Raw genomic sequence first — 22,706 nt, 5'->3', positions numbered from 1 at the left:
GGTATGTCTCTATAAGCTTGGCACATCTAGCCACTGGGATTTTTGCCCATTCTTCAAGGCAAAACTGCTCCAGCTCCTTCAAGTTGGATGGGTTCCGCTGGTGTACAGCAATCTTTAAGTCATACCACAGATTCTCATTTGGAATGAGGTCTGGGCTTTGACTAGGCCATTCCAAGACATTTAAATGTTTCCCCTTAAACCACTCGTGTTGCTTTAGTAGTATGCTTAGGGTCATTGTCCTGCTGGAAGGTCCCAGTCTCAAATCTCTGGAAGACTGAAACAGGTTTCCCTCAAGTATTTCTCTGTATTTAGCGCCATCCATCATTCCTTCAATTCTGACCAGTTTCCCAGTCCCTGACGATGAAAAACATCTCCACAGCGTGATGCTACCACCACCATGCGTCACGGTGGGGATGGGGTTCTCGGGGTGATGAGAGGTGTTGGGTTTGTGCCAGGCATAGCGTTTTCCTTGATGGCCAAAAAGCAAAATTTTAGTCTCATCTGACTAGAGTACCTTCTTCCATATGTTTGGGGAGTCTCCCACATGCCTTTTGGCAAACACCAAATGTGTTTGCTTATTTATTTATTTTTTCAGCAATGTCTTTTTTCTGGCCACTCTTCCGTAAAGCCCAGCTCTGTGGAGTGTATGGCTTAAAGTGGTCCTATGGATAGATGCTCCAATCTCCGCTGTGGAGCTTTGCAGCTCCTTCAGGGTTATCTTTGTTCTCTTTGTTGCCTCTCTGATTAATGCCCTCCTTGCCTGGTCCGTGAGTTTTGGTGGGCGGCCCTCTCTTGGCAGGTTTGTTGTGGTGCCATATTCTTTCCATTTTTTAATAATGGATTTAATGGTGCTCTGTGGGATGTTAAAAGTTTCTGATGTTTTCTTATAACCCAACCCTGATGTGTTCTTCTCCACAACTTTGTCCCTGACCTGTTTGGAGAGCTCCTTGGTCTTTATGGTGCCACTTGCTTGGTGGTACCCCTTTCTTAGTGGTGTTGTACTCTGGGGCCTTTCAGAACAGGTGTATATATTCATGTGACACTTAGATTGCACACAGGTGAACTTTATTGAACTAATTATGTGACTTCTGAAGGTAATTGGTTGCACCAGATCTTATTTAGGGGCTTCATAGCAAAGAGGGTGAATACATATGCACGCACCACTTTTCCCATTTTGTTTTTGTAGAATTTTTTGAAACAAGTAATTGTTTGAATTTCACTTGACCAATTTGGACTATTTTGTGTATGTCCATTACATGAAATCTAAATAAAAATCTATTTAAATTACAGGTTGTAATGCAACAAAATAGGAAAAACACCAAGGGGGATGAATACTTTTGCAAGGCACTGTATATGTACTGATCTATGTTGTGCATATATACACCCTTGTATGTACACCTTCCTCAGCCCTTGTGGTCTCCTATCTTTGTGCTTGTCACACTCTTTCAATGCACATGTACAATTACTGCATGCTACATCATCAATCAAGTTACCATAGCGATAACCATAGTTATTGTCACATTCATGCTACATGAACAATCTAGTAACCATAGCAACCGGCAGCTGTCCAGAAACACAAAAGGTCACCTTGGTAGCACCATAGAGATCCAATTAAATTACTAGAGGGGCCATGTCATACATCCTCAAAGTTCCAGAATGGGGTGAAAATGGAAGCGATATTGGACAGGGAGAACTTCAAACCAGTCTAATTGGAATGACTGCCAGTAGACTCCTGATTTGACTTATGCAGGAAAATAAAAGTAAGGCATGTGATATATCAGAAATTGTGTAATATAATTATTGTCAACCTAAAAGCTTGTCATATAATTACAAAGATAGTTTATAAGGGTTTATACCAATTGTCTGTATTAATAGCCAGTGTTGTAAAGTACTTAAGTAAAAATAGTAGTTTTTTGGGGTATTTCTACTTTAATATTTATATTTTTTCAACAACTTCACTACATTCCTAAATAAAACAATGTACTTTTCAAGCCCTACAGTTTCCCTGACACGCAAAATTACTCGTTTCATTTTGAATGCTTCGCAAGACAGGAAAATGGTCCAATTTACGCACTTATCAAGAGAACATCCCTGGTTCTCCCTACTGCCTCTGATCTGGCAGACTCACTAAACACAAATGCTTTGTTTGTAAATGATGTCTATCAGTAATTTAAAAAATGTAGAACATTGTGCAGTCTGGTTTGCAACCTCTTAAAAATATGTATATGTTTACATGACTAATTTTATTGATTTTCCACCATTTCATGTCAGAAGACAGCAAATCTAGCGATCCAGACCTTCCTAGGACCATCGGGGTGGCAGGTAGCCTAGTGGTTAGAGCGTTGGACTAGCAACCGAAAGGTTGCAAGATTGAATCCTCGAGCTGACAAGGTAAAACATCTGTCATTCTGATCAAGGCAGTTAACCCACTGTTCCTAGGCCATCATTGAAAATAAGAATTAGTTCATAACTGACTTGCCAAGTTAAATAAAGGTAAATAAAAGGTCCTGTCAAATAACCTTGTATTTGCCTCCCTCTGGTGGTCAGCAGCAGCATTACATCCATTTATATCACTGCGACGTTACCTTCCTAGCGCTACGATAAATAATGGGACCTACACACTGCCTTAAACCTAAAGTAAGTAAAAAAAGTTATAGTTGTGGAAGTTAAACAAAATCGTCCCCTTTACATAGCCCTTCGGCCCTTGTCTATAGGAGGAATGCACACTGTTTCAATGGCTCACATGTTTAGACAATCACACATTTTATAGATTTTGACTATCGCTAATGTCATGATATGTTTGGTAAAGTAATAAAGAATAAAGAGGTGAAATATTTTGGTCGATGTTCCTAAAACAGATTCTAACTATATGTGGACATATTATAAAGTATGAACATGCTTATTCATTCACAATGTAATTTCATTTATCATCATCTTGGTATATGTTTTATTATACTTTTATTGTGTAGTAGATCATATGGGTCAAAAAGTGTTTTTTTCTCAGACATAAATAAACAATTCCAGGTGAAAGCTACTACACACTACTACATGAATAAAATATTGCCCTCTTGCTAGATTGATGACTAAAGCCAGAGCTAAACAGTGCAAAACGCCTGTCAGCTCACCTGGTTTTGATATCAGGAATTTGAAATGATTTATACTTTCCCTTTTGATACTTAAGGATAATTTTGCAATTACATTTACTTTTGATACTTAAGTATATTTATACTGGGTGACTTTCACTTTTATTTAAGTCATTTTCTATTAAGGTATCTTTACTTTTACTCAAGTATGACAATTGGTCACTTTTTCCACTTCACTCACAGCCTCTAAAATACATGTAAACAGACCTTTAATCTCTCCATTGTAGTTTCCTTGGAATGCTGTGTGTGCGATTATATGATACAATCAGTACTTGTTGCATTTACAACTTGTCTCAGTCCTATCGTCAACTGATTTCAGCCAGTGTATGGCTGTGGGTTGACTGCATTGTTTGAATGGAATGTTGGCATATTGGCAGTTCATTTGATTAATGGAATCATTCTGCTAAAACTGGCTGGCTGGCTAACAAACACAGTGCAGATGCAGTCTTCAAATTCATTATTTTACACAATATCTTATCACAACACTGGCAAACCACGGTTGACCAACGCCCTGACCAAAATGTCTGACCTTTATCCCATCATAAGAAGGTTCATGACCATTCTAGTATTCTAATTCCTAATTCTATGTGTAGCACCTTGATCAAAACATTGGTCACATTCTGCGTCATAGAATGTTAGTGACATCTCAATCAGACACACGTTCAGCTTCTTCCTCTTATTACATCATCAACACCGTCAGCACCTCATCGTAGCACATCCCAGACAGGTTTGTGTGATGTCATCATGTAATCCATGTGAGTCCCAGCGCAGGCATGCCATTGGAGCTGAGGAGGATGTACACACACACGCTCTTTCATTCTGTCCTTCTCTCTCTCCTTCCTCCATCTTCCGCCTCTCGTCTCCATTCTCTCGCTCATTCATACTCAGGCACATATATCCATATATAACTGTCGATATGCGGACAATATCTCAAGATAAAAAATCATTCCACCCTCAGTGACCTACCCCAAACATTCACCCCTCTCCTCCCTCCTTCCCTTTCTCGGCTCCCCCACGCTCCCCCAGGCTCCCCCAGGCCGTGCAGAGGATAATAAATAGTCAAATACCTGCTCTTCTGGTGGATGAGTGGAGTGATTACCGGTAACCATTAACGGGTGTGTAAAGGTGTGTGTGTGTGTGAGGTGTGTGATGTAACGGGAGGACAGGGCAAGGTGTGTGCCTCGCAGCTCTGAACCAGAACGACCTGGGCACTAGAGGGTTACCGGGTGCCTGGGGAACCCTCAGCCTCACACAGCGTAAGGGGGACGGGGCGCTCTCAGGGGGGAGGTTTGGGGGAGGGGGTGGGAGGGAGGGGATGATTGGGTGCAGTTGAAGGCTGGGAAATGTGGAGAAAGTTGGGGGAGGGATTAGGTGGTCAGGTGATTGGGTAGGGGTGCATTTAGTGTGGTTTGAGGGAGTTGGGAGGTTTTTGGGGGAAGGGAGGTTGGAGGGGGATGCAACAGTGAGCTAGGTTGGGGAAGGGAGGTGGGAGGCAGGGGTTAGATGCAAGTAGTTGGGTGGGAGGGCAGCTGAGGGCTAGGTTTGGAAAGGTGGTGGTGGTGGGGGGGGGGTGTTGGGTAAAGGTTGCAGGTAGGATGTTGGAGTGAGTCGTGTAAGGTAAACTTGAGGAATCGTTAGTAAGATGGCCGGCTGACTTGTGGCTGGTTGGGAGGAGTGTAAAGAGTGAAATGTGCAGATGTGATGAAATAATGAATGAAAGACATGGAAAAGGCAGATGTAGACTAGAGAGTTGAGTCTCATAGTGAGAGAGTGGATGAGACACAAAGACACAGAGATGGAGAGGCCGCTTAGGACGGAGAGAGAGATGGGTAGAGAGAGAGAGAGAGAGAGAGAGAGAGAGAGAGAAAGAGGTCAGGCCAGTGCTGTGTGACTAGTCAAAGAAATAATCAACAAATAATCAACAAAAATAATGACAAGAAAGAGAGACACACAGACAGTGTTAGGCCAGGAAACAGGGCAACAGGCACAGAGGAAACGAGAGATGGAGGGATGAGAAAGAGAGAGAACATGGAAATACAGGAAAGAGAGACACGTATATAGTGTTGAGCCAGTAAGGGCCAGACAATGCATCAGGCAAAGGAGTGAAAGACAACTGAAAGACAGGGTGACGAAAAGAGGAGTCAAGAGGGGGGAGACAGTGCTGAGGGGGGAGGGGGGAGGTTTCGAGGGGACACTTACGTGAAGGCGAAGGCCACCAGAGCACCACTAACCACTATAAAGTCCAGGATGTTCCACAGGTCCCTGAAGTATGAACCCTGATGTAAGAACAGGCCTAGCACCACCATCTGGGGACAGAGGAGAGGTGTTAGTGTACACACACACACACACACACACACACACTGTCACACACACACACACACACACACACACACACACACACACACACACACACACACACACACACACACACACACACACACACACACACACACACACACAAGGGAACTCATGAACGCAAGCACACTCACACAAAAACACACATATCAGGCACAAGGCACAAGATATCCCTATAGTGGTGTGGGGGCTGTGCTTTGGCAAAGTGGGTGGGGTTATATCCTTCCTGTTTGGCCCTGTCCGGGCGTATCATCGGAGGGGGCCACAGTGTCTCCTGACCCCTCCTGTCTCAGCCTCCAGTATTTATGCTGCAGTAGTTTATGTGTCGGGGGGCTAGGGTCAGTTTGTTATATCTGGAATACTTCTCCTGTCTTATCCGGTGTCCTGTGTGAATTTAAGTGTGCTCTCTCTAATTCTCTCTTTCTCTCTTTCTTTCTCTCTCTCGGAGGACCTGAGCCCTAGGACCATGCCTCAGGACGACCTAGCATGATGACTCCTTGCTGTCCCCAGTCCACCTGGCCGTGCTGCTGCTCCAGTTTCAACTGTTCTGCCTGCGGCTATGGAACCCTGACCTGTTCACCGGACGTGCTACCTGTCCCAGACCTGCTGTTTTCAACTCTCTAGAGACCGCAGGAGCGGTAGAGATACTCTTAATGATCGGCTATGAAAAGCCAACTGACATTTACTCCTGAGGTGCTGATTTGCTGCACCCTCGACAACTACTGTGATTATTATTATTTGACCATGCTGGTCATTTCTGAACATTTGAACATCTTGGCCATGTTCTGTTATAATCTCCACCCGGCACAGCCAGAAGAGGACTGGCCACCCCTCATAGCCTGGTTCCTCTCTAGGTTTCTTCCTAGGTTTTGGCCTTTCTAGGGAGTTTTTCCTAGCCACCGTGCTTCTACACTTGCATTGCTTGCTGTTTGGGGTTTTAGGCTGGGTTTCTGTACAGCACTTTGAGATATCAGCTGATGTACGAAGGGCTATATAAATACATTTGATTTGATATACAGACTCTAAAACAGACATTAACACACTGTATACTACCTTGATCAACATCTCAAACGTGAAGACGCCCGTGAAGACATAGTCAAAGTATTTCAGCACCTGAGAATGACAGAGTAGAGGTACCAAGATAGATCACATACCTGTACACTATACATACACATGATAGAAATAGATAGATCACATACCTGTACACTATACATACACATGATAGAAATAGATAGATCACATACCTGTACACTATACATACACATGATAGAAATAGATAGATCACATACCTGTACACTATAGATACACATGATATAAATAGATAAAGGAAGAAAGACAGAGGCAGACAAAAAGACAGCCACAGGAACATAGACAGAGATATAGAGACACTCACACAGACAACAAAAGAGAGAAGACAGAGAGAGACAGACAGACGGAGAGAGACAGAGAGACAGAGACAGAGAGAGACAGAGAGAGACAGAGAGAGACAGAGAGAGACAGAGAGACATAGAGAGACATAGAGAGACAGAGAGAGACAGACAGACAGAAAGAGACAGAGAGACAGAGAGAGACAGACAGAGAGAGACAGGGAGAGACAGAGACAGTGAGAAAGACAGAGGCAGACAAACGGACAGAGAAAGACAGCCACAGGAACACAGACAGAGACATAGAGACACTCACACAGACAACAAAAGAGAGAAGACAGAGAGAGACAGACAGACGGAGAGAGACAGAGAGACAGAGAGAGACAGACAGAGAGAGACAGACAGACGGAGAGAGACAGACGGAGAGCGACAGAGAGACAGAGAGAGACAGATAGAGAGAGACAGAGAGAGGCAGAGACAGTGAGAAAGATATATAGAGAGACAGAGAAACAGTGAAAGAGTGAGAGAGGCAGGTGTAGAGGTCTCACGTTGGTGAAAACACAGACAGAGATACAAAGAGAGAGACAGACAGAGAGAGACAGAGAGACAGAGAGAGAGAGAGAGAGACAGGTGTAGAGGTCTCACGGCAGTGAAAACACAGACAGAGATACAAAGAGAGACAGACAGACGGAGAGAGATGGAGAGAGACAGAGAGAGACAGACAGACAAGCGCAGAGGTGTTGTCTCATGTTGTTGAGAGGCGATTCAGAGAAATATACACAAACCACGAGTGGAAAGACCACCAGAGACAGCCGGATAGAAAGAAAAGCACAGAAACAGGCATACAGACAGATGTGTGTTGTCTCACTTGGTTGCTTGGTGACTCAGGACAGACAGGGTCTTCTGCAGCCAGGGCGATGCTGCTCATGGCGATCACAGACAGGATACTGAACTCAAAGTACTTCCTGGTCAGGATGTAGTGGCAGCACCTACGGAACCTGCAACACACACACGCACAATACAACGCACCCACAAAGTGATGCATACTGTTTCAATAGTTTGTGTAGCTAGCTTGTTACTCTGTCTTATTTTTCTAGGAATCATGGGGCTCCTTGCATGTTCCAACATTTGACCAAATGGACTACGCATCCGGGAACTTTGTCTGTGTGGTTGAGATTGGACTGGTACTCTCATATTCAGTTTCCTGGAACATAACTTCTCTCTCTATCACACATACACCACATGACCAAAAGTTGGTGGACACCTACTCGTCGAACATCTCATTCCAAAATCATGGGCATTAATATGGAGTTGGTCCCCCTTTGCTACTACTGGATGTTGGAACATTACTGCGGGGACTTGCTTCCATTCAGCCACAAGAGCGTTAGTGAGGTCGGGCACTGATGTTGGGCGATTAGGCCTGGCTCGCAGTCGCCGTTCCAATTCATCCCGAAGGTGTTCGTTGGGGTTGAGGTCAGGTCAGGTCATTGCGCATGGTGATCTTAGGCTTGTGTGCGGCTGCTCGGCCATGGAAACTCCCGACTAACAGTTCTTGTGCTGACGTTGCTTCCGGATACAGTTTGGAACTTGGTAGTGAGTGTTGCAACCGAGGACAGACACTTTTTACGCACTACGTGCTTAAGTACTCGGCGGTCGATTTTATACACCTGTATAAATGGCTGAATCCACTAATTTGAAGGAGTGTCCACATACTTTTGTATATATAGTGTACAACACCCACGTACACACACACACACACACACACACACACACACACACACTCACGGGTTGGTGGTGGACAGTATGAAACAGGAGCTGAACGGGGGCATTGGTTTGGGACCATCTTCATCGCCCCCTTCATCCTCCTCTTCCTCCTTCTTCTCCTCATCCTTCTTTTTCTGGTCTGTGTTAGCGTTCTTGTTCACTGAGATGAAGAGAGAGAGAGAGCGAGAGAGAGAGAGAGCGAGAGAGAGAGAGAGAGACAGAGACAGACAGAGACAGAGAGACAGACAGAGACAGAGAGACAGAGACAGAGACAGAGAGACAGACAGAGACAGAGAGACAGACAGAGACAGAGAGACAGAGAGAGAAAGAGAGAGAGAGAGAGAGAGAGATTAAGAGAGTCGAGAGAGTGTCAAAGTATTAGAATGATCCAAAATATTACATTCACCACCCATACATAAACTCTCTCTCTCACACACACACACACACACACACACACACACACACACACACACACACACACACACACACACACACACACACACACACACACACACACACACACACACACACACACACACACACACACACACACACACACACACACACACACACACACCTTGCAGGATGGCATTGGTGGAGGGATATGGATAGACAGGAGGCATCATATCCACGACCATATGAGCCGGCTTGGCCATACTGGTCAGAATTAGACTGTCCATACTATGGTGCTGTGTGTCTGCTGTCACACTGCGGTTCAGGAGGTTATTCACAAGGTCAGGGTGGCCCGGGGGCAGCGGGTGGAGGGTGTGGTCGTGTAGTTTGCTGTTGTTGAGGAGGTTGTCTAGGTCTTCCCTGTACTGACTGTCCTGTCTGAGGATGGGCCGAGCGGTGGAGAGGTTGGGGCCACTGCAGTGGTGGTCTCTGAAGGAGGGATGGGAGGTGGGAGGAGAGGAAGGGAGAGGGAAAGAGAGGAAGAGTGAGAGGGGGTAGAGGTTGGGGGAGGCAGGCGCAAGGACAGTGACATCTTGAAAAACCACAGTTACTATGCTGCTCATGTAATGACATGCAGTACAGGATACTGGCTTAGACAAATCAATAGCAATCTACACTAGCGTTCAAAAGTTTGGGGTCACTTAGAAATGTCCTTGTTTTCGAAAGAAAAGCACATTTTTTTGTCCATTAAAATAACATCAAATTGATCAGAAATACAGTGTAGACATTGTTAATGTTGTAAATGACTGTTGTAGCTGGAAATGGCAAATATTTTATGGAATATCTACATAGGCGTACAGAGGCCCATTATCAGCAACCATCACTCCTGTCTTCCAATGTCACGTTGTGTTAGCTAATCCAAGTTTATCATTTTAAAAGGCTAATTGATCATTAGAAAACCCTTTTGCAATTATGTTAACACAGCTGAAAATTGTTGTTCTTATTAAAGAAGCAATAAAACTGGCCTTCTTTAGACCAGTTGAGTATCTGGAGCATCAGCATTTGTGGGTTCGATTACGGGCTCAAAATGGCCAGAAACAAATAACTTTCTTCTGATACTCGTCAGTCTATTCTTGTTCTGAGAAAAGAAGGCTATTCCATGCGAGAAATTGCCAAGAAACTGAATATCTCGTACAACGCTGTGTACTACTCTCTTCACAGAACAGCGCAAACTGGCTCTAACCAGAGTAGAAAGAGGAGTGGGAAGCCCCGGTGCACAACTGAGCAAGAGGACAAGTAAATTAGAGTGTCTAGTTTGAGAAACAGACGCCTCACAAGTCCTCACTGGCAGCTTCATTAAAAAGTACCCGCAAAACACCAGTCTCAACGTCAACAGTGAGGAGGTGACTCCGGGATGCTGGCCTTCTAGGCAGAGTTGCAAAGAAAAAGCCATATCTCAGACTGGCCAATAAAAAGAAAAGATTAAGATGAGCAAAATAACACAGACACTGGACAGAGGAAGATTGGAAAAAAGTGTTATTGACAGATTAATCTAAGTTTGAGGTGTTCGGATCACAAAGAAGAACATTCGTGAGATGCAGAAAAAATACTGGAGGAGTGACGCCATCTGTCAAGCATCATGGAGGCAATGTGATGGTCTGGGGGTGCTTTGGTGGTGGTAAAGTGGGAGATTTGTACATGGTCATGTCATACCCTGTGGACGGTGCTTAATTGGAGCCAATTTCATCCTACAACAGGACAATGACCCAAAGCACAGCTCCAAACCATGCAAGAACTATTAAGGGAAGAAGCAGTCAGCTGGTATTCTGTCTATAAGGGAGTGGCCAGCACAGTCACCGGATCTCAACCCCATTGAGCTGTTGTGGGAGCAGCTTGACCGTATGGTACGTAAGAAGTGCCCATCAAGCCAATCCAACTCGTGGGAGGTGCTTCAGGAAGCATGAGGTGAAATCTCTTCAGATTACCTCAACAAATTGACAACTAGAATGCCAAAGGTCTGCAAGGCTGTAATTGCTGCAAATGGAAGATTCTTTGACGAAAGTAAAGTTTGAAGGACACAATTATTATTTAAATTAAAAATTATTATTTATAACCTTGTCAAAGTCTTGACTATATTTCCTATTCATTTTGCAACTCATTTCATGTATGTTTTCATGGAAAACAAGGACATTTTTAAGTGACCCCAAACTTTTGAACGGTAGTGTATATACTTTTGATCCCCAAAGGAAACATTAGGTTTGATATTGACAGATTCAGACACAGACACACGGACCCTGTCACTCACTTTCTAACTCGATGCTGTCGGCTCCTCTCTCCATGCCGATGACGCCTCGGCCTCCTCCCCTCCCCCTCCCCCTCTACCTCACCCCCCTCCCCTACCACTACCCCTTCTGTCCCCTTACACTTATGCCTTCTCCCTCCCTCCTCCCCCTCCCTCCTAACCCTCCTGTGCCTCCTCTTCTCATCCCCCACTCCTCCCTCGCTATAATGCGGTGACACACTCCTCCCCTCCTTCCCTTCTTTATGCCTACATCTCCTTCCATGTTCCCTTCTTTCTTCAATACCCTCCAGCGTCTGCAGGGACAATCTGCTCCCCCCGTGCCCCAGACGGGCCTCTCTCTCTGGGCCACTAACTCCCCTTGATTCGCCCCCCCTGTTCCTCTGATGGTAGCAGGCCTGGCGTCTGATGTATTCTTCAGCCCTCTGGTGACCCAGGGTGTCCTGCGGGTCTAGAGGGGGCTCTCCGGGCCGGGTCTTGTTGGTGTTGTTGTTGCGGTTGTCCTGGGGGTTGACCACCAGCGGCCGGTCCAGGTGGGTCTTCATGTCCCCCGCACGATGGGGGTATGACACCTGGGGAGGGAGGGGGTTAAGGATGGTAATGATGTTATCTTCTGAAACTGGATCAATAAGTTACTTTATATAGGTAAACAACAAGGGCAGAATACTAACATGTGGACCTCAAGTTAAGATTCTTCCATAAATAAAGAAAACCCTATGTTTATTCTCTTCTAACTCAATTCCTTTCTCCTTTCCTGAACCCTACTCCTAGAACCAGAGATATACAGAGTTTAGCAAACAGTCCGCCATTTTGTCACCAAAGGCTCTAATTGTGGATGTAACTAGTGGGATATTTTTGGCACCAATAGCTACCGGTAATTTACCAAGGTTACCGTAATCGTCTGTAATTTTGGTAATTAACAGGTAATCTATGGCAATCTATGGTAACTTTGGTCATTCAGACCTGAATAACTTAATAAAAAATGTATTCACATATTGTCCATAAGTTTCTAATGGATAGACCATATGGATCAAGAGAAAATAGCCTAGTTAATGGAAAAGCATTTAATCAACAACAGCGTTATTTTCAATTAACGCTGCAACTCTTCCAACTGTTGACTTTCTTCACAACTGCCACCAGTTTCAATTAACTCTGCAACTCTTCCAACTGTTGACTTTCTTCACAACTGCCACCAGTTTCACGGCAGAACATTTACAACAATGAAATACTGACACAGTAAAATAAATACAAGTGTAAAGAAATATAGAAAGGATATATTATGCTGAAACTCATATTAAACACCAGCGGTATTCACTAAGTTGATTCTTTATGCTTTACGGTTTAGTCATTCCATTTTTTAAATTTTCAAATCACCTTCTTTGATTATTTGATATATTTTACATGTGATAAGGCCACACAGAAATTCTGGTAGTTTACTGGCAAAATTCGAAAGTTTCAGTAATATATCCTCCCTTTGCAACCATAGGCACCAACATGGTGTCCATTATAAACCATAGGCACCAATATGATGTCCATTATAAACCATAGGCACCAACATGGTGTCCATTATAAACCATAGGCACCAATATGATGTCCATTATAAACCATAGGCACCAATATGATGTCCATTATAAACCATAGGCACCAATATGATGTCCATTATAAACCATAGGCACCAATATGATGTCGATTATAAACCATAGGCACCAATATGATGTCCATTATAAACCATAGGCACCAATATGATGTCCATTATAAACCATAGGCACCAATATGATGCCCATTATAAACCATAGGTACCAATATGATGTCCATTATAAACCATAGGTACCAATATGATGTCCATTATAAACCATAGGCACCAACATGGTGTCCATTATAAACCATAGGCACCAATATGATGCCCATTATAAACCATAGGTACCAATATGATGTCCATTATAAACCATAGGCACCAACATGGTGTCCATTATAAACCATAGGCACCAACATGGTGTGCATTATAAACCATAGGCACCAATATGGTGCCCATTATAAACCATAAAGGAAAAGGGGAATACCTAGTCAGTTGTACAACTGAATACATTCAACTGAAATGTGTCTTCCGCATTTAACCCAACCCCTCTGAATCAGAGGTACCAATATGGAGCCAATTATAAACCATAGGCACCAATATGGCGGCCATTATGAACCATAAATCTCAAGTTTGCTGAACTACTATATATACACACACAGTTGACTCCTGATGACTCCTTGACTCCTGATGATTGCAAATGCCAAGAGTGTGCAAAGCTGTCATCAAGGCAAAGGGTGGCTATTTGAAGAATCTCAAATATTAAATATATTTTGATTAGTTTAACACTTTTTTGGTTACTACATGATTCCATATGTGTTATTTCATAGTTTGGATGTCTTCACTATTATTCTACAATGTAAAAATAGTAAAAATAAAGAAAAACCCTTGAATGAGTAAGTGTTCTAAAGCTTTTGACCGGTAGTGTACATACACAGTATATGTTTATCTGAGGCTCTATGGGTAACATTTTACATTACAGTGTCGTTATTACTGTGTAATCATTCAGTAATGTACTACAATTACTCCCCTGACCTTCTAGTCCTCCATGTCTTTCACCTCTCCCTTCTCCTCTCCCCTGACCTTCCAGTCCTCTGTATCTCTTACCTCTCCCTCCTCCTCTCCCCAGACCTTCCAGTCCTCCATGTCTCTCACCTCTCCCTCCTCCTCTCCCCTGACCTTCCAGTCCTCTGTATCTCTCACCTCTCCCTCCTCTTCTCCCCTGACCTTCTAGTCCTCCATGTCTCTCACCTCTCCCTCCTCCTCTCCCCTGACCTTCCAGTCCTCTGTATCTCTCACCTCTCCCTCCTCTTCTCCCCTGACCTTCTAGTCCTCCATGTCTCTCACCTCTCCCTCCCCCTCTCCCCTGACCTTCCAGTGTGCTGTGTCTCTCACCTACCCCTCCCCCTCTCCCCTGACCTTCCAGTGTGCTGTGTCTCTCACCTCTCCCTCCCCCTCTCCCCTGACCTTCCAGTGTGCTGTGTCTCTCACCTCTCCCTCCCCCTCTCCCCTGACCTTCCAGTGTGCTGTGTCTCTCACCTCTCCCTCCCCCTCTCCCCTGACCTTCCAGTGTTCTGTGTCTCTCACCTCTCCCTCCCCCTCTCCCCTGACCTTCCAGTGTGCTGTGTCTCTCACCTCTCCCTCCCCCTCTCCCCTGACCTTCCAGTGTGCTGTGTCTCTCACCTCTCCCTCCCCCTCTCCCCTGACCTTCCAGTGTGCTGTGTCTCTCACCTCTCCCTCCCCCTCTCCCCTGACCTTCCAGTGTGCTGTGTCTCTCACCTCTCCCTCCCCCTCTCCCCTGACCTTCCAGTGTTCTGTGTCTCTCACCTCTCCCTCCCCCTCTCCCCTGACCTTCCAGTGTGCTGTGTCTCTCACCTCTCCCTCCCCCTCTCCCCTGACCTTCCAGTGTGCTGTGTCTCTCACCTCTCCCTCCCCCTCTCCCCTGACCTTCCAGTGTTCTGTGTCTCTCACCTCTCCCTCCCCCTCTCCCCTGACCTTCCAGTGTGCTGTGTCTCTCACCTCTCCCTCCCCCTCTCCCCTGACCTTCCAGTCCTCCGTGTCCATCTCGTTGTACAGGGCCTCTCTGCTGGTCATCAGATTCTGTCTCCTTATCTCACTGGTCCTCTGTTCCCACACTGATTTACCACCAGCCTTGTTATTCTTCTGCTGCTCCTTACTGTGGGGAGAGAAAATAAAGAAAATTAGGAAGAAAGAAAGAAAGAAAGAGAGAGAGAGAGAGAGAGAGAGAGAGAGGGAAGTGTAGAAGAAGAAGATGCAGAGAGGAAGAGAGGGATAAGAAAGAAGAGAAGAGAAGGGGATCAGTTGTGAATGTTGCTAGAAGAGATAGAAGAGATAACTAGATGGTTTTTTTCTCACAGCCCCCCTAAGCGATGATGTCATAGACCCAACAGCAGACAGACAGCCAGTGAGAAGAGTCCTTGTAGCCCACATAGGAATACACTGCAGAGGTTGCTGTGATGATGATGATGATTACGATGATGATGGTGGTGAAGATGATTATGATGGAAGTGCCAAAACATTGACAGATACCTCAAATTAAGGTAGTCTTTACACATAAATTGTGTATTACAAGATTTTGTTGAGTAAACCTTTTTGTTAGTTGAATTTTTAAACCACATTATTTTACCAACATTATACCAACAAAATCTCAAACAATTTGTTTCAATGCATACAAACGATACCCTTATTGCGAGACAAAGACAGAGACAAAGACAGAGACAAAGACAGAGACAGAGACAAAGATAGAGATGAAGACAGAGCCATGGACTTTTGAGAAGGTAGGAGGTGAAATGTGTTACAGCCGTCAGCCCCCCCTCAACTGCACCTCCACCCCCGGTCCCCTCCCAAATGACCCCTCCTGTACTCCCCCTCGAGTACCTCACAAACACCTCTTACCTCCAACGATTCAGATATTTCAGATCATTCTAGACGTGAATGATGACAAATCCTTATCAGTTTTCAATTCAAATATGACATTTCAATTCATCCTTTTGAATCTACTGAATTGAAACTGGAATTGACCCCAACGACCCCAGCTAGCCAGCTTATCACACCTACTAACAAAATGACAGCCAGCCAGAGGTGAACAAACACCAAAACAAGGATCAGGAATTAGGATTGGCAAAACCCAAACACGTTCCCAAAGTTCCCAGGTGTTCCAGAAACCCCAACTGGAATTATCCAACTGAAAATTTGTAAAAATATATTTTTTTACCCCCGGAAGTTTTTAGAATTTTGCAACCCTAATCATGAAACAGCACGGAAAGACAGACTGAAAAAACGACACTAACAAAAGAACGACACAAACAACAAAATAAAGGAAAAACAACATCAGAAAAGGATGGATGAGGAAAGGATCAAATAAAAATAAAAAAATAAAAAAGTAAAGCGTAAAATGAGATAAACGAGTAAATACCAGTCAAGCACATTCTCTGTGGCATCGATACGCTCAGTTTTTGTTACTGTCACTCTGAAGAGGAGACAAGGAGGGAGGGAGCGACACAACCAACATAAAAACAACGTCGCCACAACCTACCTCCCACCACTTCTACCGTACACAACGTTTATATACAACCTCCTCACAACATTTCCTTTTTTCTTTCTGTCCACAACGTTTCCACAACGTTGAGAAGAGTGGGTGTGCTCAGAGTGTTGTTAGTGTAATGAGAAATAGGGGTGTTAGAAATAGGGTTAGTGAGGTTAGTAATGTCCTCCCTCCACCTCTACTATATACAACGTTTATACAACATTCGCAAGAGTGAAAGAGTGAGTCCTGGCAGTTAGTGTAAGAAGATGTGGCAAATCTTCTCACAACATTTACAGAACCTTCAGACAACCTTTAGACAACGTTTAGAAGAGTGAGTTAGTGTGTTCGTGTAGGAAGAAGGGTTGGTTTGGAGGAGGGTTAGTTACCGGTAGGTGGCGGGTATAAAAACAGCGCTGCTATAACCTTTCCCATGTTTAAACAACCTTTAGACAACGTTTAGAAGAGTGAGTTAGTGTGTTCGTGTAGGAAGAAGGGTTGGTTTGGAGGAGGGTTAGTTACCGGTAGGTGGCGGGTATAAAAACAGCGCTGCTATAACCTTTCCCATGTTTAAACAACCTTTAGACAACGTTTAGAAGAGTGAGTTAGTGTGTTCGTGTAGGAAGAAGGGTTGGTTTGGAGGAGGGTTAGTTACCGGTAGGTGGCGTGTATAAAAACCGCGCTGCTACAACCTTCCCATGTTTAAACAACCTTTAGGGTTGTCATGATACCAGTCTCACAAGAAAACAAAACATAAAGCGGACTTCAAACCAAATCAAATTTTATTAGTCACATGCGCCGAATACAACAGTGAAACGCTTACTTACAAGCCCCTAACCAACAATGCAGTTTAAAATATGAATAAGAATAAGAAATAGAAGTTACAAGTAGTTAAAGAGTAGTGTGCGGGGGCACTGGTTAGTCGAGGTCATTGTTTCTCTTGTCTTTATTTAACTAGGCAAGTCAGTTAAGAACAAATTCTTATTTTCAATGACGGCCTCGGAAGAGTGGGTTAACTGCCTTGTTCAGGGGAACAGTGGGTTAACTGCCTTGTTCAGGGGAACAGTGGGTTAACTGCCTTGTTCAGGGGAACAGTGGGTTAACTGCCTTGTTCAGGGGAACAGTGGGTTAACTGCCTTGTTCAGGGGAACAGTGGGTTAACTGCCTTGTTCAGGGGAACAGTGGGTTAACTGCCTTGTTCAGGGGAACAGTGGGTTAACTGCCTTGTTCAGGGGAACAGTGGGTTAACTGCCTTGTTCAGGGGCAGAACGACAGATTATTATTTATTTAGATTTTTTTTACCTTGTCAGCTCGGGGTTACAAGTCCAACGCTCTAACCACTAGGCTACCTGCCGCCCCATATGTACATGTAGGTAGAGTTATTAAAGTGACTATGCATAGATAATAACAGAGAGTAGCAGTGGCAGGAGTCTTATGGATTGGGGGTAGAAGCTGTTTAGAAGCCTCTTGGACCTAGACTTGGCACTCCGGTACCGCTTGCCGTGCGCTAGCAGAGAGAACAGTCTATGACTGGGGTGGGTGGAGTCTTTGACAATTTTTAGGGCCTTCCTCTGACACCGCCTGGTATATAGGTCCTGGATGGCAGGAAGCTTGGCCCCAGTGATGTACTGGGCCGTACGCACTACCTCTGTAGTGCCTTGCGGTCGGAGGCCGAGCAGTTACCAGGCAACCAGTCAGGATGCTCTCGATGATGCAGCTGTAGAACCTTTTGAGGATCTGAGGACCCATGCCAAATCTTTTCAGTCTCCCGAGGGGGAATAGGTTTTCAAGCCTCGCCACATCCGACGAGCGTCGGAGCCAGTGTAGTACGAGTCGATCTTAGTCCTGTATTGACACTTTGCTTATTTGATGGTTCGTCGGAGGGCATAGCGGGATTTCTTATAAGCGTCTGGGTTAGAGTCCCGCTCCTTGAAAGCGGCAGCTCTAGCCTTTAGCTCAGTGCGGATGTTGCCTGTAATCCATGGCTTCTGGTTGGGGTATTTATGCGGTCACTGTGGGGACGATCTGACCATTTTTTTATTGACAGAGTCACTGGTGCTTCCTGCTTTAATTTTTGCTTGTAAGCAGGAATCAGCAGGATAGAATTATTGTCAGATTTGCCAAATGGAGGGCGAGGGAGAGCTTTGTACGCATCTCTGTGTGTGGAGTAAAGGTGGTCTAGAGTTGTTTTCCCTCTGGTTGCACATTTAACATGCGGATAGAAATTTGGTAAAACGAATGTAAGTTTCTCATTTTGGAAACAAACAGCCTTACGATGTCACCCAGAGTCACATGTTTCTATTCCAAGCTATAGCACACTATATTTTACAGGACCAAAGAGTTTAGTCTGCTTTCTGTTTTCCTTCCTGCCATGGAAAATCAGGTGTCGTAGTATTGCGATACTGGTACTGTGACAACATTTAGAAGACTGTTTGGAGGGGGTTAGTTGTTGGAGTAATGTGTTTGTGCCTCTGTTTAAATCACGACCACAAAGTCAAAGATATTAGTATCTGATGTATGGGACCTTGAATGTGTGTGTCTATGGCTGCGTGTACACAGGCAGCCCAATTCTAATCTTTTGCCCAAAAGACCTGATCTGATTGGTCAAAAGATCAGAATTGGGCTGCCTGTGTAAATGCAGCCTGTAATATTGTGTAACATGAAGTCTTGATAAACAGTATCTTAATACAGTATGGTTAATATATAGTAGGGAAATGTACACACACTCTCTCTCCTCCTTCCCATCCCTTACGTCCTCTAAGACATGACTAAACCTATTGTTCTCCGTGTAAAAAACACTAAGACAGGCATAGAGTACTGGGTAAGGACTTTTTATAAAGAGCTAGAGGGGCTTATGTAAAATCTGCTTCTCCTTGCAGAAACAGCAGACAATGGAACACACACACACAAAAGGGCACATCAAACATTTCAAAGGGCCACAGAATTTCAGTAGAAACTATTTCATTTTCCTGTCACTGTCTTTGATGATAAGAAAATGCCATTCTTCTGGCTGTAGTCTGTCTTTGCCCGCTAGCGTTGCCGCGTAGCCACTTAGCTCGTTTCCATTGACTCTGAATGGAATTAGGGTGGAATTACGTTTTAGTGCACTCACTGTCAAATTTGATGATGCTTCGTATGTTTTTTTTTATGGGACCTTGCCACTCCTCGAAGATCAATTAGTATATTTAACCATGCTTCCTTCTCATAACTAGTATAGTGTATTTGACCTCCTTCTCATAATTACTGTAGTGTATTTAACCTTGTACCTCTTTTGATGATGACTGTGATTAAAGTTGAAGAAGCCTAGGTCAGTGGCTACGGAGATTTAGGTCGAGTGGGAGATGGCGTGTGCATCAGATTGAGTCTTGAAGTGTGTGTCGGTCGGATTGAGTAGAGTGTTGGAGTGTACATTAGACTGAGTACTGATGTACTGTGTGTGTGTGTGTGTGTGTGTGTGTGTGTGTGTGTGTGTGTGTGTGTGTGTGTGTGTGTGTGTGTACAGTAGCAACTGTTTCCAGTGTATCAGTGTATTCGCTTCCCATTAGTGACACTACTGAAATAACCACAGATCTAGCAACAGACAGATAGATAGATATAATATAGATAGAATATAGATAGAATATAGATAGATAGATAGAATATAGATATATAGATGGATAGAATATAGATAGATAGATAGATAGACAGAATATAGATAGATAGATAGACAGAATATAGATAGATTATAGATAGATATAATATAGATAGATAGATGGATATAATACATATATATATAATATAGATAGATAGATGGATAGAATATAGATAGATATATAGAATATAGATAGATATATAGATAGATAGAATATAGATAGATAGATATATAGATATATAGATACAGTGCATTCAGAAAGTATTCAGACCCCTTAATTTTTTACACATTTTGTTACAGCCTTATTCTAAAATGTATTACATAGTTTTTCCCATCAATCTAGAAACAATACCCCATAATGACAAAGCAAAAACAGGTTTTTATAAATTTTTGCAAATGTAAAAAAAAAAAAAACATAAATATTAAATTTACATAAGTATTCAGACCCTTTACTCAGTACTTTGTTGAAGCACCTTTGGCAGCGATTACAGCCTTGAGTCTTCTTGGGTATGACGCTACAAGTTTGGCACACCTGTATTTGGGGAGTTTCTCCCATTAATCGCTGCAGATCCTCTCAAGCTGCACAGCTATTTTCAGGTCTATCCAGAGATGTTCGATCGGGTTCAAGTCCGGGCTCTGGCTGGGCCACTCAAGGACATTCAGAGACTTGTCCTGAAGACACTCCTGCGTGTACTTAGGGTTGGTGTCCTGTTGGAAGGTGAATCTTCACCCCAGTCTGAGGTCCTGAGCCCCCTGGAGCAGGTTTTCATCAAGGATCTCTCTGTAATTTGCTCTGTTCATCTTTCCCTCGATCCTGACTAGTCTCCCATGCTTCACCGTGGGGATGGTGCCAGGTTTCCTCCAGGCGTGGCGCTTGGCATTGAGGCCAAAGAGTTCAGTCTTGGTTTCATCAGACCAGAGAATCTTGTTTTTCATTGTCTGAGAGTCCTTTAGGTGCCTTTTGGCTAACTCCAAGCAGTCTGTCGTGTCTTTTATTGAGGAGCGGCTTCCATCTGGCCACTCTACCATGAAGGCCTGATTGGTGGAGTGCTGCAGAGATGGTAGTCCCTCTGGAAGATTCTCCCATCTCCACAGAGGAACTCTGCAGCTCTGTCAGAGTGGCCATCGGGTTCTTGGTCACCTCCCTGACCAAGGCCCTTCTCCTCCGATTGCTCAGTTTGGCCGGGCGGCCAGCTCTAGGAAGAGTCTTGGTGGTTCTAAACTTTTTCCATTTAAGAATGATGGAAGCAACTGTGTTCTTGGGGACCTTCAATGCTGCAGAAATGTTTGGAACCCTTCCCCAGATCGGTGCCTCGACACAATCCTGTCTCGGAGCTCTACAGACAATTCCTTCAACCTCACGGCTTGTTTTTTTTGCTCTGACATTCACTGTCAACTGTAGGACCTTATATAGACAGGTGTGTGCCTTTCCATATCATGTCCAATCAATTGATTTTACCACAGGTGGACTCCAATCAAATTGTAGAAACATCAAAGATGATCAATGTAAACAGGATGCACCTGATCTTAATTTTGAGTCTCATAGCAAAGGGTCTGAATACTTATGTAAATAAGGTATTTACATTCTAAAAATCTGTTTTCGCTTTGTCATTATTGGCTGTTGTGTGAGGATTATTTGTTTTAAATCCATTTTAAAATGAAGCTGTAATGTAAGAAATGTGAAAAAAGTAAAGGGATCTGAATACTTTCCGAATGCACTGTAGATATATGGAATATAGATAGATAGATAGATAGAATATAGATAGATAGATAGAATATAGATAGATAGATAGAATATAGATAGATATAATCTAGATAGATAGATAGAATATAGATAGATAGATGTGTACTCATGTGTACTCACGCAGCGATGGAGAGGTTAGCGGCAGACAGAGGACTAACTTCAGCCACCTCCTTGGCCTTCTGCAGGGTTGTCTTGGCATTAGCTGCCTCTTCTTGCTCCTCCTCATCCTGGAGAGAGAGAGAGAGAGAGAGAGGGAGGGAGAGGGAAGGAGAAATAAACAGAGGGAGAGAGAGGGAGAGAAATAAATAGAGAGAGATAAAAAAAAGAGTGAGAGAGAGAGAGAGAGAGAGAGAGAGAGAGAGAGAGAGAGAGAGAGAGAGAGAGAGAACATTAGCTATATGAAATAGACCTTATTCAGTCTGTATGTTCTATCATTGACAGCTAGTGGGGTGTAGAACGTTAGTCAATTAACAATGGCCGCCGTCTGAATAAGGCCTATAGTCTGGTCCAGTCAGTAGAAGACAGGCTCAGTAGAAGAGTAAAACAGTACAGTATAATTCCCAAAATTCCCTAGTTTTCCAGAAATCCTTGTTGGAAGTTCCTGGAATTAGGAGGGCATAAGCAGGAAATCCAGGAATCCTGGAAAACCCTGGGAATTTGGGGAAAGTGACCAGAATTGTGCAACCCTAGTACCATAATCGCCAGGTGAGGTACAGTAAGGACAGCTCTAGGATCAGCTTGCCATCCCCAAATCCTAACCTTAACGTTATTGTGGAAAACGCAAAACTGACTCAAGATCAACATAGAGTATAAGGATAACTTCACCCATACAGTCATAGCCAGGTTATGTACAGTTATAGCCAGGTTATGTACAGTCATAGCCAGGTTATGTACAG

The 22,706-nt window shown here is 43.9% G+C and overlaps 1 protein-coding gene across 1 annotated transcript in view; it reads right to left on the bottom strand.

The window, feature by feature from the left end:
* The window catches only part of LOC120023380 (voltage-dependent P/Q-type calcium channel subunit alpha-1A-like), a 134,733-nt gene that overhangs the window by 69,860 nt on the left and 42,167 nt on the right, over positions 1–22,706 (bottom strand). The window contains exons 15-22 of the mRNA XM_038967386.1: positions 21,931–22,037; positions 14,935–15,067; positions 11,643–11,890; positions 9,204–9,508; positions 8,648–8,786; positions 7,731–7,860; positions 6,552–6,611; positions 5,343–5,449 (exon numbers count right to left, since the gene is read on the bottom strand). Coding sequence (XP_038823314.1) covers positions 5,343–5,449; positions 6,552–6,611; positions 7,731–7,860; positions 8,648–8,786; positions 9,204–9,508; positions 11,643–11,890; positions 14,935–15,067; positions 21,931–22,037 — 1,229 coding nt within the window. The remainder of the gene's footprint in view (positions 1–5,342; positions 5,450–6,551; positions 6,612–7,730; positions 7,861–8,647; positions 8,787–9,203; positions 9,509–11,642; positions 11,891–14,934; positions 15,068–21,930; positions 22,038–22,706) is intronic.

Source organism: Salvelinus namaycush, chromosome 2 (genome assembly GCF_016432855.1).
Source record: "Salvelinus namaycush isolate Seneca chromosome 2, SaNama_1.0, whole genome shotgun sequence".
NCBI lineage: Eukaryota > Metazoa > Chordata > Actinopteri > Salmoniformes > Salmonidae > Salvelinus > Salvelinus namaycush.
Note: the sequence above shows the minus strand (reverse complement) of the source record. Positions and strands in the feature narration are given on the sequence as shown.